General features: G+C 48.9%; 2 protein-coding genes across 2 annotated transcripts in view; both read left to right on the forward strand.

Moving 5' to 3' along the window:
* The window catches only part of TMEM132C (transmembrane protein 132C), a 431,755-nt gene that overhangs the window by 395,737 nt on the left and 21,984 nt on the right, over positions 1-14,034 (forward strand). The window lies entirely within an intron of this gene.
* On the forward strand, positions 11,811-12,453 carry LOC116527233 (60S ribosomal protein L29-like). Its single transcript, XM_032244150.1, has one exon. It carries the CDS (start codon positions 11,826-11,828, stop codon positions 12,369-12,371), a length of 546 nt encoding a protein of 181 aa, XP_032100041.1. The 5' UTR covers positions 11,811-11,825; the 3' UTR covers positions 12,372-12,453.

The raw sequence follows: 14,034 nt of genomic DNA on the forward strand, positions 1-14,034 counted from the left end.
ACGGAGGTTCAACTACTGTCACTGTTTAACGCATTTGCTTTTTCATAGTTTCAGCCTCTCTTTCTCTCTTCCCATCCTCTAGCTAGACAGGCAGGTAGGCAGGTAGATGAACAGGTGGATGGATGGGTGGATAGGTAAATAGATGGGTGGGGGGACAGATAGAAGGGAGGTAGATATAGTTAGATAGCTAGATAGATAAGATAGACAGGTGACTAATAGATAGGTGATTGGTTAGCTAGATAAGTGATAGATAGGTGGTAGATTTAGATAGATGGATGATAGATAAATGATTAATAGATGATTGATGGATAAATGATAGATTAGGTAGATGGTAGATTTAGATAGATGATAGATTGATTGATTGTTTGATTGATATGTTGCTGAACCACTTCAGAGCAAGTTACATATAATCATGGCCTTTTAACTCTAACTAGTTCAATGTGTATTTCCTGAGAATAAGAATATTCTTTTACCTAACCTCGCTCATCAACTTCAGTTAATTTAATGTTGATGCAATACGTTATCTGATCCACATTCTGTTTTCCAATTTTGTCAGTTGACCAACCATTTCCTGTAAAACATATTTATCTGCAGTACAAGATGCAGTCTAGAGTCACATCACATTTAATTGTCTCGCACTGCAGTCTCTGTTAAGCTGAGCAGGTCCTTAGCATTGCCCTGTCACAAAATACTCTTAAGAAATTCAGTCTTCTTTTTCTTTTTAAATAGAATATTCCTCGTTTGAAGTTTCCCAATATTTCTTCATATTTTCATTCCCAGCAAGGATAACTATGTAAGTGATGATATACGTACATACTTGTTTCATTTATGTTTGTAGGCTTTTTAATCACCCTGAAATCATTTGGAGGGCATTCTTTCTGATTATACAAATAATATATAAAATTTGCCTGAAATAAGAATTGCTCCAGAAAACTCTAAGAAAGAAAGAGTTACCTTTACTTCCATCACCCTTAGAAAACCGTTGTAAACATTTTAGTAATCATTTATTACACACATATACCCACAGATAGAGATACTTTTATAAGAATAAGATAATATCATACATACTGTTTTTTGTTAACCACAAACTGTCTTATTGGCAAATCTATACACATACATGCACACACCCAGACACATGTGTTTACATACATCCCACACACACGTATAAAGGTTTTTCAGTCCTGGTTTGTCTGGCAGAAATAGAGCCGTATCTTCACACATTTCTGCCTATTCCTTCTCTCACCTTGCAATGCATCATGAATATCCCTGCCTTGGAGCACTTGGAAAATGAAGCCAGGCCAGTGTGTAGTGTGAAGGAATCGTACGAGCTGAAGAGCCTGGCCTGCAATGCACAGGTTAATAGGAGTCATAGTATCTGAATGGGAGCCAAGCTTGGACGTCGGCCTCTCTGCTGATTCACATTCAAAAGGTGAAGGAGCAGCACCTAGCGAAGGACCATGGCTTGCCCAACATAACCCCAGGAACAGTAATAGGAAGAAAAACACGCAGTACAGACAAGCAGCTGCAATGCCCAAGTGTCCATCATAGAGGATCTCATCTACAGGGCCATGCCTTAAAGCATCTTCGAAATAAAGCTGTGTCTTGGAGTTGATGACATGGTGCAGACTACCCGGCAGTGGTTTTCTTACGTGTGGTGTCTCATAGATTTAGCAATACCCAGTCCTTGTTTTTCCCAGGTCACATACACTCTATTAAACCCAGGTGTATCAGCCATTTTCTAGGTACCATTCTGGTATCAGCGACACAGCACTAAGTAGAACAAATGTGGTCCCTGCCCTCAGGGAAGCAGCATGCTAGTGACAGAGAGAAGCAGGGAATAAGAAAATGCGTGAGAAGTTTATGAAGATGATGGGCACTATGAAGAGGATGCTGTGCTGAGGGGGTTGGGTGGGGGCTACTGGGGATGGGATTGTCCTCAAGGAGGGGACACTGGAGCTGAGCAAGTTGGCAAGGAAAATAATGATTATTATTTTTTTTTCATTGCACTTTAGGTTCTGGGGTACATGTGCAGATCATGCAGGATTGTTGCATAGGTACACACATGGCAGTGTGGCTTGCTGCCTCCATCCCCCCCATCACCTATATCTGGCATTTCTCCCCATGTTATCCCTCCCCAACTCCCCACCCACAGCTGTCCACCCCCCCAGCCCTCCCAACAGACCCCAGTGTGTGATGCTCCCCTCCCTGTATCCGTGTTCAACACCCACCTGTGAGTGAGAACATGTGGTGTTTGATTTTCTGTTCTTGTGTCAGTTTGCTGAGAAGGATGGTTTCCAGATTCATCCACGTCGCTACAAAGGACACGAACTCATCGTTTTGTATGGCTGCATAGTATTCCATGGTGTAGATATGCCACAGGAAAATAATGATAATTAATGCCTGCACTTGACTGTACCCCTGTTTGCACAGCCCTCTGTGTACATCCCCTCACCCTATGTACATCCCCTCACCCTAATGCACTGACACACAATACCTCACTCTGTGCTCCCTGGGTGCCCCCACCCTGGTCCTCAGCCCTGCCTGTGCCTTTCACAGGACCCCTGCAGCCACGGGTTGGTAGGCACTGCCCAGGACAGGGTGGGGCTGCTGAGATTTAAAGCATCATCAGAGAAAGTTCATCTATTGAATTTCTGGTGCAGCCTGCCTGACCTCCAGGGCACAGTTCCAGCTAATGGATCCCAGTGCCCAAATCCATTATTTGGGCAACGAGCAGGCCTGGCTTTTCTCCAGTGACCAAAGGTGCCTGCGCTGGCTCCGGCACACAGAGAGCAACCTTGCTCAGCCAACAGCCTGATGGTTGCTCGGAGCTCAGGACCCCGTCAGCACTAAACTCTCTCTGTGCTGAACCTACTGTTGGTTTTGCAGACTCTTGAGTCCTTGAGGGTGCGAAGTGCCGTGGTAACAGCCCTAAGTTTTAAGGCCTCAGCAGGATGCATTGCTGCTTTCGGGTGGAATCCCTCCCTAAGCAGGAAGGTGGGAAGAAGAGAGTTTTCTATTTGTACTTATCATGACGGAGGGGCTTTAGAAGAAACTCTGGAAGGTCTTTATCCTCAAGACCCATTTGGTTCTCAGATGAAAGAAAATTAAAGAGAACAAAGCAATTCCCGGAATCCAGAAGTCCTGGGCTCCAAGCCAAGCTGGGTGACGTTGCCCTATGACGGCCCCTTTGTGGAGCTGGGGTCCCTGCTGTAAAGCGAGGATGTATCTTCCTTGAGGGGCTCTTGAAGTGCCTGCATCCTTCCATCTGGGATTCAAAGTGCAGTTTAAATGGCATGATTCAGAGCTTGAACTCTACCACTGACAAGTTCTTCTCTAAGCCTCAGTTCTTTCATCTGCAAAATGGGGGAGGACCCAGGCCTACCCCAGGTGATTGTTGTGAGTTTGGACGCTGTCATCCACCTAAAGCATGCAGGACGATGCCTTTGTGTCAGCTCTTCCTACTGCCCATGCTGCCCTAAACCATGGTTCTCTGTGAGGCAGTTGAATCCCCACTGAGAACATCTAGCGACGTCTGGAGGCATCTTTGGTTGTCACACCTGGAGCAGAGGCTACCGGCATCTAGCTGGAAGTTAAGGACACTGCTCTGCACCCTGCAATTCCAGGACAGCCCTCACCACAAAGAACTATCTGACCCCAAATGTCAATCATGCTGAGGTTGAGAAGTCCTGTGCTAGACCAAGCAGACACCACAGGGTCCCCCATGCCCCACGGGAGGACGCTCAGTGCCATGAAAGTGCCTCGTGGGGTGTAGCACAGAAGGAAGGATTACTCCCTTTGGCCTCAGACAGACTCGTGTTAGGTCTTTCTGCCCCTTACCCTCTGAGTGCCCTTGGGGAAATCAACCTCTCTGAGCCTCAGTGTCCTTATCTCAAATATGGAGATTCTAAGGGTCATATTGCATAGATGCTACTCAAAGATTGAAAAAGAAAAGGCATGTGGCATGCATGGCACGTAGGAAGTGCTCAGTAATTGACACTGGTAACGGGGGTGATGGCAGCTGCAATGCTCACTAAGCTCTGCTGAGAGCTGTTCAAAGCAGAGCGTTCTCCGCACTGTATTGGCTGGTGGACTTGGGTCTTATTTAATCCCTGGGAGCCTAGAATTGCATTAGGCAGCTCTTGCTGTGACCATGCTGCATAGCAAAACAACCTGACATCTCAGCAACATTCAACAGCAAGCACGCCTTCAACAGCACGCACAGGTTCATCAGCAAGCTCACCTTCAACAGCAAGCATTGGTTTCCCCGTCAGGGGCCCGTGGGTCCAGCAGAGCAGCCCTGCCTCCATGTGCCAGCTGTGTGGGCTGGGATCCAGGCTTGCTTTGGGTTTGGGTTGGCTCGATGTGCCTCGTTTTGGTGGCAAAAGGCAGCAGCACCTGGAAAACATTCCTCTCTTGGTGGCTCATAGGAGCACAAGCGGCCAGGCAAAACCTGCAGGCACATTTGGGGTCTTTGGGGACATGATGCCCACTAACATCCTGCTTTGCAGCCATGGTCTCTACAGCTGTAAGCCTTTCATCAAAGCGGCGGTGTTCTCATTCTCTCCCCGGATATTTACCGAGCACCTCCCGTGCTCCTGCTTCACAGCCATGCACCAGCGGCTGCAAGGCCCTGCTCTCGCGGGTGTATCCGTAATAGCAGAGGTAGAAGTTATGTAGGTAAACACACATAAAAGCACGTTTGTTTCGAATATTGTAAATGCTGTGGAGAAAACCAGGAGGGTAACGGGATGAGGAGAGACTGCACGGGGCTAGTTCATGATCAACCATCGTGAAAGCTTCTCTGGGGAGGCAGCATCTGAGCTGAGATCTAAATGCCAAGAGCTTGGAAAAGAGCTGTCCAAGCAGACAGAACAGCAAATGCAAAGGCCCTGGGGTATGAGCAGGCTCTGCATGTCGAAGGAATAAAAGAACAGCCAGGACAAAGGAGGATGAGGAGTAGGAAGAGGAAGAGAAACGTTAAGATGGGTGAAACAGGCAAGGCCAGGTTGTCTAGGGCCCTGGAGTCTGTGTTCAGAGTTTGGTGTTACTCTCAGCAGTATGACACTGCAGGATATTCTGGTTTGGGTTTTAAGTAGATCACTGGTGGCACTACTATATGTTCTATTTTACAAATGAGAAAATTCAGGCCCAGAGAAGCTGAGTGACGGCCAAGGCTGCACAGCTGGTTAGTAGCAAAGCCAAGATTCGAACCAGGTCTGCCTGGTCACCAAGCCCATATGGCCCCAGGTTCCCAGTGGGCTCAGGCGAGTATGGGAATATGCTGTCCTCTGACTGACATTAAGATTTACCTATAGCTGGGCCAGGCGCAGCAGCGCACGCCTGTAATCCCAGCACTTTGGGAGGCTGAGGTGGGCGTATCACGAAGTCAAGAGATCGAGACCACCTGGCCAACATGGTAAAACCCCATCTCTACCAAAAATGCAAAAATGAGCTGGGCATGGTGGCACGTGCCTTTAGTCCCAGCTGTTGAGAGGCTGAGGCAGGAGAATCGCTTGAACCCAGGAGGCGGAGGTTACAGTGGGCCGAGATCGTGCCATTGCACTCCAGCCTGACGACAGAGCAAGACTCTCAAAAAAAAAAAAAAAAGGTTTACCTATACCTGTGCTGCCCAGTATGGCCCCTGCTAACCATGTATGGCTGTTTAAATTAGTTTAAATAAAATGAAAACTTCAGTTCTTCAGTCACTCCATACCACATCTCAGGTGCTCCGTAATCACATGTGGCTAGTGTCTTCCATACTGGGCAGCATCCATGTAGGATGTTTCCATCATCACAGAAAGTTCTATGGGAAGCACAGAATCAAAACCTTTGACTGCTAGGAGCTATGCCACACATTCACTCCTAGGAGTGAATAAATGCCTAGAACTGGCCAAAAAAGATCAGGTTGCTCTGACCTGATTTAAGCTACAAATAATACCCTGTTCTAATAAAAGGCTTTTATGGAAGATAAGACCATTTATTGGTAAGTCAGATTTTACTTGAGCCAAATAGGTCTCCATGTGGGTGTGCTTAAATGGAAACAGAGGTTTTTTTAAGTCCCAGGAACCTTGTAGCTGGTCTCTACATTGATGAAAAGTTTCCAGTCCGGTCCGTGAAGCACGGGATAGAGTCCTGATTGAGACCTGGGTATCTGGTGTGCCTCAGGAAGATGTAGCTCCGGAAATCAGTTCTGTGCTTGTTTTTTCTCCTGCCAGATTGTATTGTTTCTGTTCCACTTTGACCCCTCTGCTAAAATGAATTTGAGAACCAGGGTTTGGTCTCAACAGCATTTTATGCCAACCCATCATGTCTTTATCAAGGAGTGTACAATGGTTGAACAGTTAAGACCCTCAAATTGCCTTAATAAGTAAAGGAAGAAACTGTCTTTTCAATAAAAAGTCTAGGGCAGTGTTTGCTTCGGGCACAGGTGGATTCACAAATCATTTCGCTGCACCTCTAAGCTCTGCCTTCAGCTGTGCACATGCCATCTCAGCCCCAGATGGAGGGCCCTGGAGACTCTAGAGCCACACCTTCCCAGGTTCAAGCCCAACAGAAATGAGACACTGCCATCACTCAATCAGAAATCCTGGGGCTTTCTGTCATGGAGCCAGGCTGAGCCATGTGACCATCCCTGGACCAACCCTGCAGCCGGGGGAGTGTGATGGACATGGCTTAACTACGGGACTGAGGTCAAGCCCTCAGCACACAGTCTGGCCATGGGGATATGGGCAGGGTCCCCTGTAAATACTTTTTTAAATGGTTACAAAAAATAGAATAAGCGAATGGTGGACAGCAAAAATATTAAATAGCGCATGTGTCTGTATCTGAGCTGAAACTCAGCCAGGCTGCTTCCTATTAGTTTACTTTGGATTGTCTTACAGTATTCTGCTTCCTCTCAGAGGATTAGTCACAGCCAGGCTTTGTGAGCTTAATGGTGACTTTTTTAATCTTTTTTTTTTTTTTTTTTTTTTTTTTTGCGACAGAGTCCTGCTTTGTCACCCAGACTGGAGTGTAGTGGCATGATCTTGGCTCACTGCAACCGCTGCCTCCCAGATTCAAGCAATTCTCCTGCTTCAGCCTCCCCAGTAGCTGGGGTTACAGGCATGCACCACCATGTCCTACTAAGTTTTTGCATTTTTAGTAGAGATGGGGTTTCACCATGTTGACCAGGCTGGTCTCAAACTCCTGACCTCAAGTCGTTTGCCTACCTTGGCCTCCCAAAGTGCTGGGATTGCAGGCGTGAGCCACCGCACCCGGCTTGTTTTTCATTGTTACAGCTTTTCAATGCTTCTCCTCTTGTCCTCCTTGCTGAGAGGCTGGTGGAAAGAGCAGCAGCGATGGGTCTGGGCTGGGGAAGATATCCAACCAAATTGCCCCTTATATCTGAAAGGGTGATTCTGGTTAACAGACCCAAACTGAATTAAGGGGGAAAAAATCTGGGATCTCCTATATCCAAACAGTAAGAGATTTCAGGCTTCAGGGATGGCTGGATCCGGGGGCTCAGATGAATTAATTAGTATTTTTATATTGTTTCTGACTCTCCATCCTCTGGCTCAGCATTCCCCATGCTGGTCGGAGTCTCAGACAAGTTGTCCTGGCCTACGATGGCTGCAGACAGCTACCAGACCGTATATCTTTTTTTTTTTTTTTTTTTTTTTAGCCTCCTCTGTCTCCCAGGCTGGAGTGCAGTGGCGTGATCTCGGCTCACTGCAACGTCCACCTCCGGGGTTGTTATTCTCCTGCCTCAGCCTCCTGGGTGGCTGAGATTACAGGTGTGCACTAACACGCCCGGCTTTTGTTTTGATTTTGATTTTTATTTCTTTCTTATTTTTATTAGAGATGGGGTTTCACCATATTGACCAGCCTGGTCTCAAACTCCTGACCTCAAGTGATCTACCTGCCTCGGCCTCCCAAAGTGCTGGGATTACAGGTGTGAGCCACTGCTCCCAGCCCAGATGGTATCTTTACAGGTAGAAATCTAGCAGAAAAGAGCAGGTACCTTTTGCCTGGGCTGCCCCGAATCGAATTCCTGGGGTTTCCTCTGATTGGTTCTGCTTAGATAGTATGCTGACCCCTGAGCCAATCGCGGTGGCTAGGAATGAGACGTTCTGATTGGCTTCGGCCATGGTCACATAATGTCACTCCTCTGGTTGGAGGCGGAGTGTCAGCCAAACTTCTGGACTGGAGTGGGGCAAGGGAAGACCCCCAAAGAAACTAGGGCTGTGGCCTCAGGGAGCTCCATGCGATGACACTGGGGCTCCTCTCTCCTCCACCCCCTTATTCTTTGCCACCCAATTATTCCCTGTCCCAGCACCTCCACTCCATTCCTAATGTGGCCTGGGTCAGAGAAATCGCCCATGTCACCCCCAACCAGGCATGGGTTTTCCTCGATGACATTCATCAAAGCAAAAGTTCCCGACCTAGCCCAGGGCGGAGAGGCAGTGGGAGAATGGAGATACTCTTTGGGTGTCTTCCAGCCAGGTGGCCCCGTTGGTTCTCCTAAGAAGGCATCGGTCCTCTATTGAGTGTGAGAGGCCCCAGCACCGCTGGTGTGGCACTTAACACTGTCTATGGTAGGAAGCTTCAGAAGAATGACTCCAAATCAGAAAACGGATGCAAAAAGAAAATATCGGATATTGAAATGGGGCCTCGCCCGCCCCAGGTGGGAGTGCTGTGCGCACACCCCATCATAGTCTCCCAGGGCTGCCATGGCAAAGTGCCACAGGCTGGTGACTTAAGACAACAGGTACTTACTTCTCACAACTCTGGAGGCCAGAAGTCTGGAGTCAAGGTGTGGCTAGGGCCACCCCTCCTCCGAGGCCTCTAGGGGACCATCCCAGGCAACAGCTGCTGGCCGGCACCTTGCCTCTTGCAGCGTCTGGAACGGTGCATTTGTGCCTTTGTTTGTAGATGCATCACCGCATCCTCTGCCTCCCTCTTCAAACGGCAGTCCTCCCCGTGCGTCTTACCTGCCTCGGCCTCCCAAAGTGCTGGGATGTGGTGCCTCTTACCTCTGTGTTTTACGGCTTGAGGATCTCAAGTGCCTATTAAGGAGAAAGAAGGCAGATGGTGCAGAGGGTGACCCGGGCAGGAGCTGCAGGGAGAAACCGCATGTGTGGTGCGGTCAGATCTGATTAAGGCTGACATCCTGGAAGGCTCTCCCCATTCTCCTCTTCCAGCCCCCTTGTAAACACCCTTCTGGGTCCTATACGTTCTGTCTGCCCAGCCCTCTACAGAGCCCCATCTCCCAGGCCCTAGTGTTCTGCCTGGCCACAGTCTTTCAGTGTGTCCCTGCTATTTACTGGCACTGGGCTAATTCCCCTACTTGTAGGTTTTCTTATTTAATTCTCCTGATAAACCTATCCCGCTGTTTCTCTTCCTGCATGACACGCTCCGCCTACTTCTCTGACCTTGTACTGCCAACCTTCTTTCTGTTTCTAGAACAGGCCACAGTTATTCCTACCTCCAGGCCCTCGTACAGGGTAAGTGAGAGGCTAAGTGAGGCTTTTCTGGACATAGATGGTTGCTTTCAAATCCAGCTCCAACTCCTGGTCACTGTGAGACCTTGGACCAGTTATTTTACTTCTCTGTTCTTTGGCCCCCTCACCTGTAAAATGGTTTGTGTGAAGATGAAAGGAATCCACACATATAAACTTTTAGAACAGAAACTTCCTAGGCTAGGCACGGTGGCTCACGCCTGTAATCCCAGCGCTTTGGGAGGCTGTGGCAGGTGGATCACCTGAAGTCAGGAGTTCGAGACCAGCCTGGCCAACATGGTGAAACCCTGTCTCTACTAAAAATACAAAAATTAGCTGGGTGTGGTGGTGGCCACCTGTAATCCCAACTACTCAGGATGCTGAGACAGGAGAATCACTTGAACCCGGGAGGCAGAGGTTGCAGTGAGCCGAGATCACACCACTGCACTCCAGCCTGGGTGACAGAGCGAGACTCCATCTCAAAAAAAAAATAAAAATAAATAAATCAATGAACAGAAACTTCATACAGCAGACACTTAATAAATATGGTGCCTCTTACCGAATCTCTTCTTAGAAACCTCGTCCCCCATATCTCCAGCCCAAACGTCACCTCACGCGAGGTCTCTGCACCATGCTGTCATGTTTTCTTATTTTATTTTTATTGTAGCATTTATCACTCACGATGATTTCCTTGTTTGCTTCTTATCATCTATTCCCACTCCCTAAATGAAATTCTGGTCTCTCACTCATGTCCGTGTCTATCTCCATGTCTAGAAACACCTCGCCCATAGTAGGGGCATGGAAAGTGTTAGTTGAAAAAATCTTTGTTTCATAGGTGAAGAAAATGAATCTTAGAGCCGCGAGGACTCGAGCACAACACAGGTGCAAGCCTGTGCTTCTACAACATTTGGATCCTACAGGGAGGCGTGCCTTTCTCCGGGCCCCGCTGCCCTGACCCACAATCCTGCCTGCTTCCTCAGCCCAAGTGGAGCGGGCAGCCAGCCATCTCCCCCTCCTCCTCCCCAAGCCAGGCCAGGCAGCCCATCAGCACTGCCGGCCCCTGCGTGGACAGTAGCCCCAAGCCAAGAGCAACAGGAGACGGTCAAAGTCTTGCAGCGCCGTGCACTGTCAGCTGGATAGAGAGTGATTTATCACAGAACAAATTTCTGCCTGGCCGTTTGAATTCCGTTTGGCCATCGTTTCAAAGGGCGAGATACAAAAGGGAGGGGAGAGGGTAGATGTAGTCTCAGAAATATTGCTTAGCCCTGACTTTTCTCTGCCACCATCTTTTTCCTGCTCTTCCAGAGATGTCAAAGAAGTAGCTATAATGCGCTTTCGTAATGAGAGAACTGCTGAAATTGCACCAGAGACCTCCTTAAAATGTAACACTGCAGCTCTGGCCGCTGCGGGGGAAGGGCGCACTGGACAGAAGAGGCCAGATCAGCCAGAAGTCCCCTGGGCTGAGAACAGGTGCAGGCAGGGAGAGGAAGGGGATTCTAAACTAGTGTCCCAAAGTCAGGTCCTCGTCAGTGTCCCGAAACGGTGGCCCCTTCAGGACAAGAAGCTCTGACAGGAGCCTTCCCACATCCTGGGAAGCCTCCTAAATCCGGACCAGGGCTCTGCCAATCCCTGCTTTCTTCGCAGTTTTGCCAGTGTCCTCCGCCTAAAGAGGAGAGAAAATGGAATACGATGGAAAGGTGAATGGGAGGTAAGGAAGAGAGGGAAGCAGCACAAAAGCCCTTGAGAGTTAGAGTCAGGACCGTCCACATCCCATCTCTTAGCAGAATGGCTCCGTCAGCAACTCTGTGTAACAGATGACCCCAGCATTCAGTTGTTTAAGATGATTGTGATTTCTTCTAGCTTATGGATTTGCAGGTAAGGGGGCTCTGGTGGGCAGCTCAGCCTGAGGCGTGAGCTCTGCTGGGTTTGGCCTCTTCAGCCGTGGGGCTATGGTCAGCTCCCTGTTCCTTGTGTCCCATTCTGGGGCCCACGCTGAGAGATGTATTAATAGCTACTTTGGAGAAAGTTCCTCTAACGATAAAATTCCAGAGACTAGCAGAAGTACACATTTCCGAGTCTAAGCTTGGAGTGACCCAAGCATGGCTGTCACTCCTGCTCACGTTTTCCCAGCCAAACTCAAGTCCAGCACCAACGGGGAGAGGAAACAGACTGCGTCCGTGATGGAGGAGAACGCGGGACTCCCTGAGTGAAGAACCAGTTCAGCATCGTGGCTGAGAGCAAAGCTCCAGGGTTGGCCGGCTGTGTTTAAATCCCGACTTACAATCACCAGCTGTGTGATCTTGGGCAGGTTACATCACCTGTCCGTGCCTTGGTTTTCTCATTTGCAATATGGATATGATAAAAATAGTGCCGTCTTCCGGTCCTAGGCGCTTCGGGAGCCGCGGCTTAGGTGCAGACATGGCCAAGTCCAAGAACCACACAACATACTACCAGTCCCGAAAATGGCACAGAAATGGTATCAAGAAACCCCGATCACAAAGATACGAATCTCTTAAGGGGGTGGACCCCAAGTTCCTGAGGAACATGCGCTTTGCCAAGAAGCACAACAAGAAGGGCCTAAAGAAGATGCAGGCCAACAATGCCAAGGCCATGAGTGCACGTGCCGAGGCCATCAAGGCTCTCGTAAAGCCCAAGGAGGTTAAGCCCAAGATCCCAAAGTGGGGTGTCAGCCGCAAGCTCAATCGGCTTTCTTACATTGCCCACCCCAAGCTTGGGAAGCGTGCTCGTGCATGCATTGCCAAGGGGCTCAGGCCCTGCCAGCCAAAAGTCAAGGCCAAGTCCGAGGATCAAAACAAGGCCCAGGCTGCACCTCCAGCTTCAGTTCCAGCTCAGGCTCCCAAAGGTGCCCAGGCCCCTACAAAGGCTTCAGAGTAGATGTCTCTGTCTGCCAACGTGAGGACAGAAGGACTGGTGCGACCCCCCGGGGCTGCCATCTGCATGGGGCTGGGGTCCTCCTGTGCTATTTGTACAAATAAACATGAGGGAGGAAAAAAAAATAGTAGTGCCCTCATATGTTTATGGTGAGGACTCAGAGAGATGACCCAGGTAAGCCTCGCAGGATGGTGCCCGGATCGCAGTCACTGAATGTTTGCTGTTGTTATAAAGTGAGCAGTCACTGATAAAAGTCCATCTCTTCCTGTGTGTGCATGTGTGTGTGCATGTGCGTGTGTGTAGATGTGATAGATGTGTAGTGTTGGGGGCACAGGGTGAGCAGGTACCCCTGAGTGTCCCCTGAGCACCTTTCTTGCCAAGGCCACGCCTGGTGGCTACTTTGGCAACATTCTACCCAGGTGATGCTGAGACCAGCTCCAGCCATTTAATTCTCCATAGATTTGGGAGGCAAAGGAGGAAGAATTGCTTAAGCCCATTAGTTGGAGAACAACCTGGAAACATGGCAAGACCCATCTCTAAAAAAATATGTTTTTTAATTAGCTGGGCATGGTAGTGTGTGCCTGCAGTCCCAGCTACTCAAGAGGCTGAGAAAAGAGGCTTGCTTGAGCCTGGGAGTTTGAAGTTGTAGTGAGCTATGGTTGCACCAGTGCACTGCAGCCTGGACAGCAAGCAAGACCCTGCCTCTGTGGAAAGGACAACGCTGTGAAGGCCAGATGTGATGGAGGACTACCGGTTTGCAAGCTCTGATTCATTCATTCATTCATTCTTTTTTTTATTGTACTTTAGCTCTTGGGGTACATGTGCATATCATGCAAGATTGTTGCACAGGTACATTCATGGCAAGGTGGTTTGTTGCCACCATCCCCCCATCACCTATACCTGACATTTCTCCCTGCGTTATCCCTCCCCCACCCTCCCTCCCATTATCCCTCCCGTGACCCTCCCAAAGGACCCCAGTGTGTGATGCTCCCCTCGTGTCCAAGTGTTCTCATTGTTCACCCATCTATGAGTGAGAACACGTGGTGTTTGATTTTCTGTTCTTGTGTCAGTTTGCTGAGAATGATGGTTTCCAGGTTCATCCATGTCCTTACAAAAGATACAAACTCGTGTATTTATGGAGCATCCACTGTGTGTCAGGTGCTAGGCCCTAGGGATTCAAGAGTAAACACAACAGACAACAATCTCTGCCATCCTAGAGTTTAGGTTCTCATGAGGGAGGGCACATCATCACCAAAGCAAGCGATCTAGAGAGAGGAAGCAAGGAGGAGGGAAGGGAGGGGCAGGGGAGTTGCCATTTAAAATGGGAATGTCAGGCTGGGCATGATGGCTCACACCTGTAATCCCAGCACTTTGGGAGGCCGAGGTGGGTGAATTACTTGAGGCCAGAAGTTTGAGACCACCGTGGCCAACATGATGAAACCTCATCTCTACTTAAAAAGTACAAAAACTAGCCAGGTGTCATAGCACATGCCTGTAGTCCCACCTACTCGGGAGGCTGAGGCAGGGGAATCATTTAAACCCAGGAGGTGGAGGTTGCAGTGAGCCAAGATGGCACCATTGCACTCCAACCTGGGTGACAGAGCGAGGCTCTATCTCACAAAAAAAAAAAAAGAAGAAATGTCAGAGAAAGAATCTTTGAGAAGTT

Source organism: Sapajus apella, unplaced genomic scaffold, assembly GCF_009761245.1.
Source record: "Sapajus apella isolate SASKATOON/1434 unplaced genomic scaffold, GSC_monkey_1.0 scaffold2, whole genome shotgun sequence".
Taxonomy (NCBI): domain Eukaryota; kingdom Metazoa; phylum Chordata; class Mammalia; order Primates; family Cebidae; genus Sapajus; species Sapajus apella.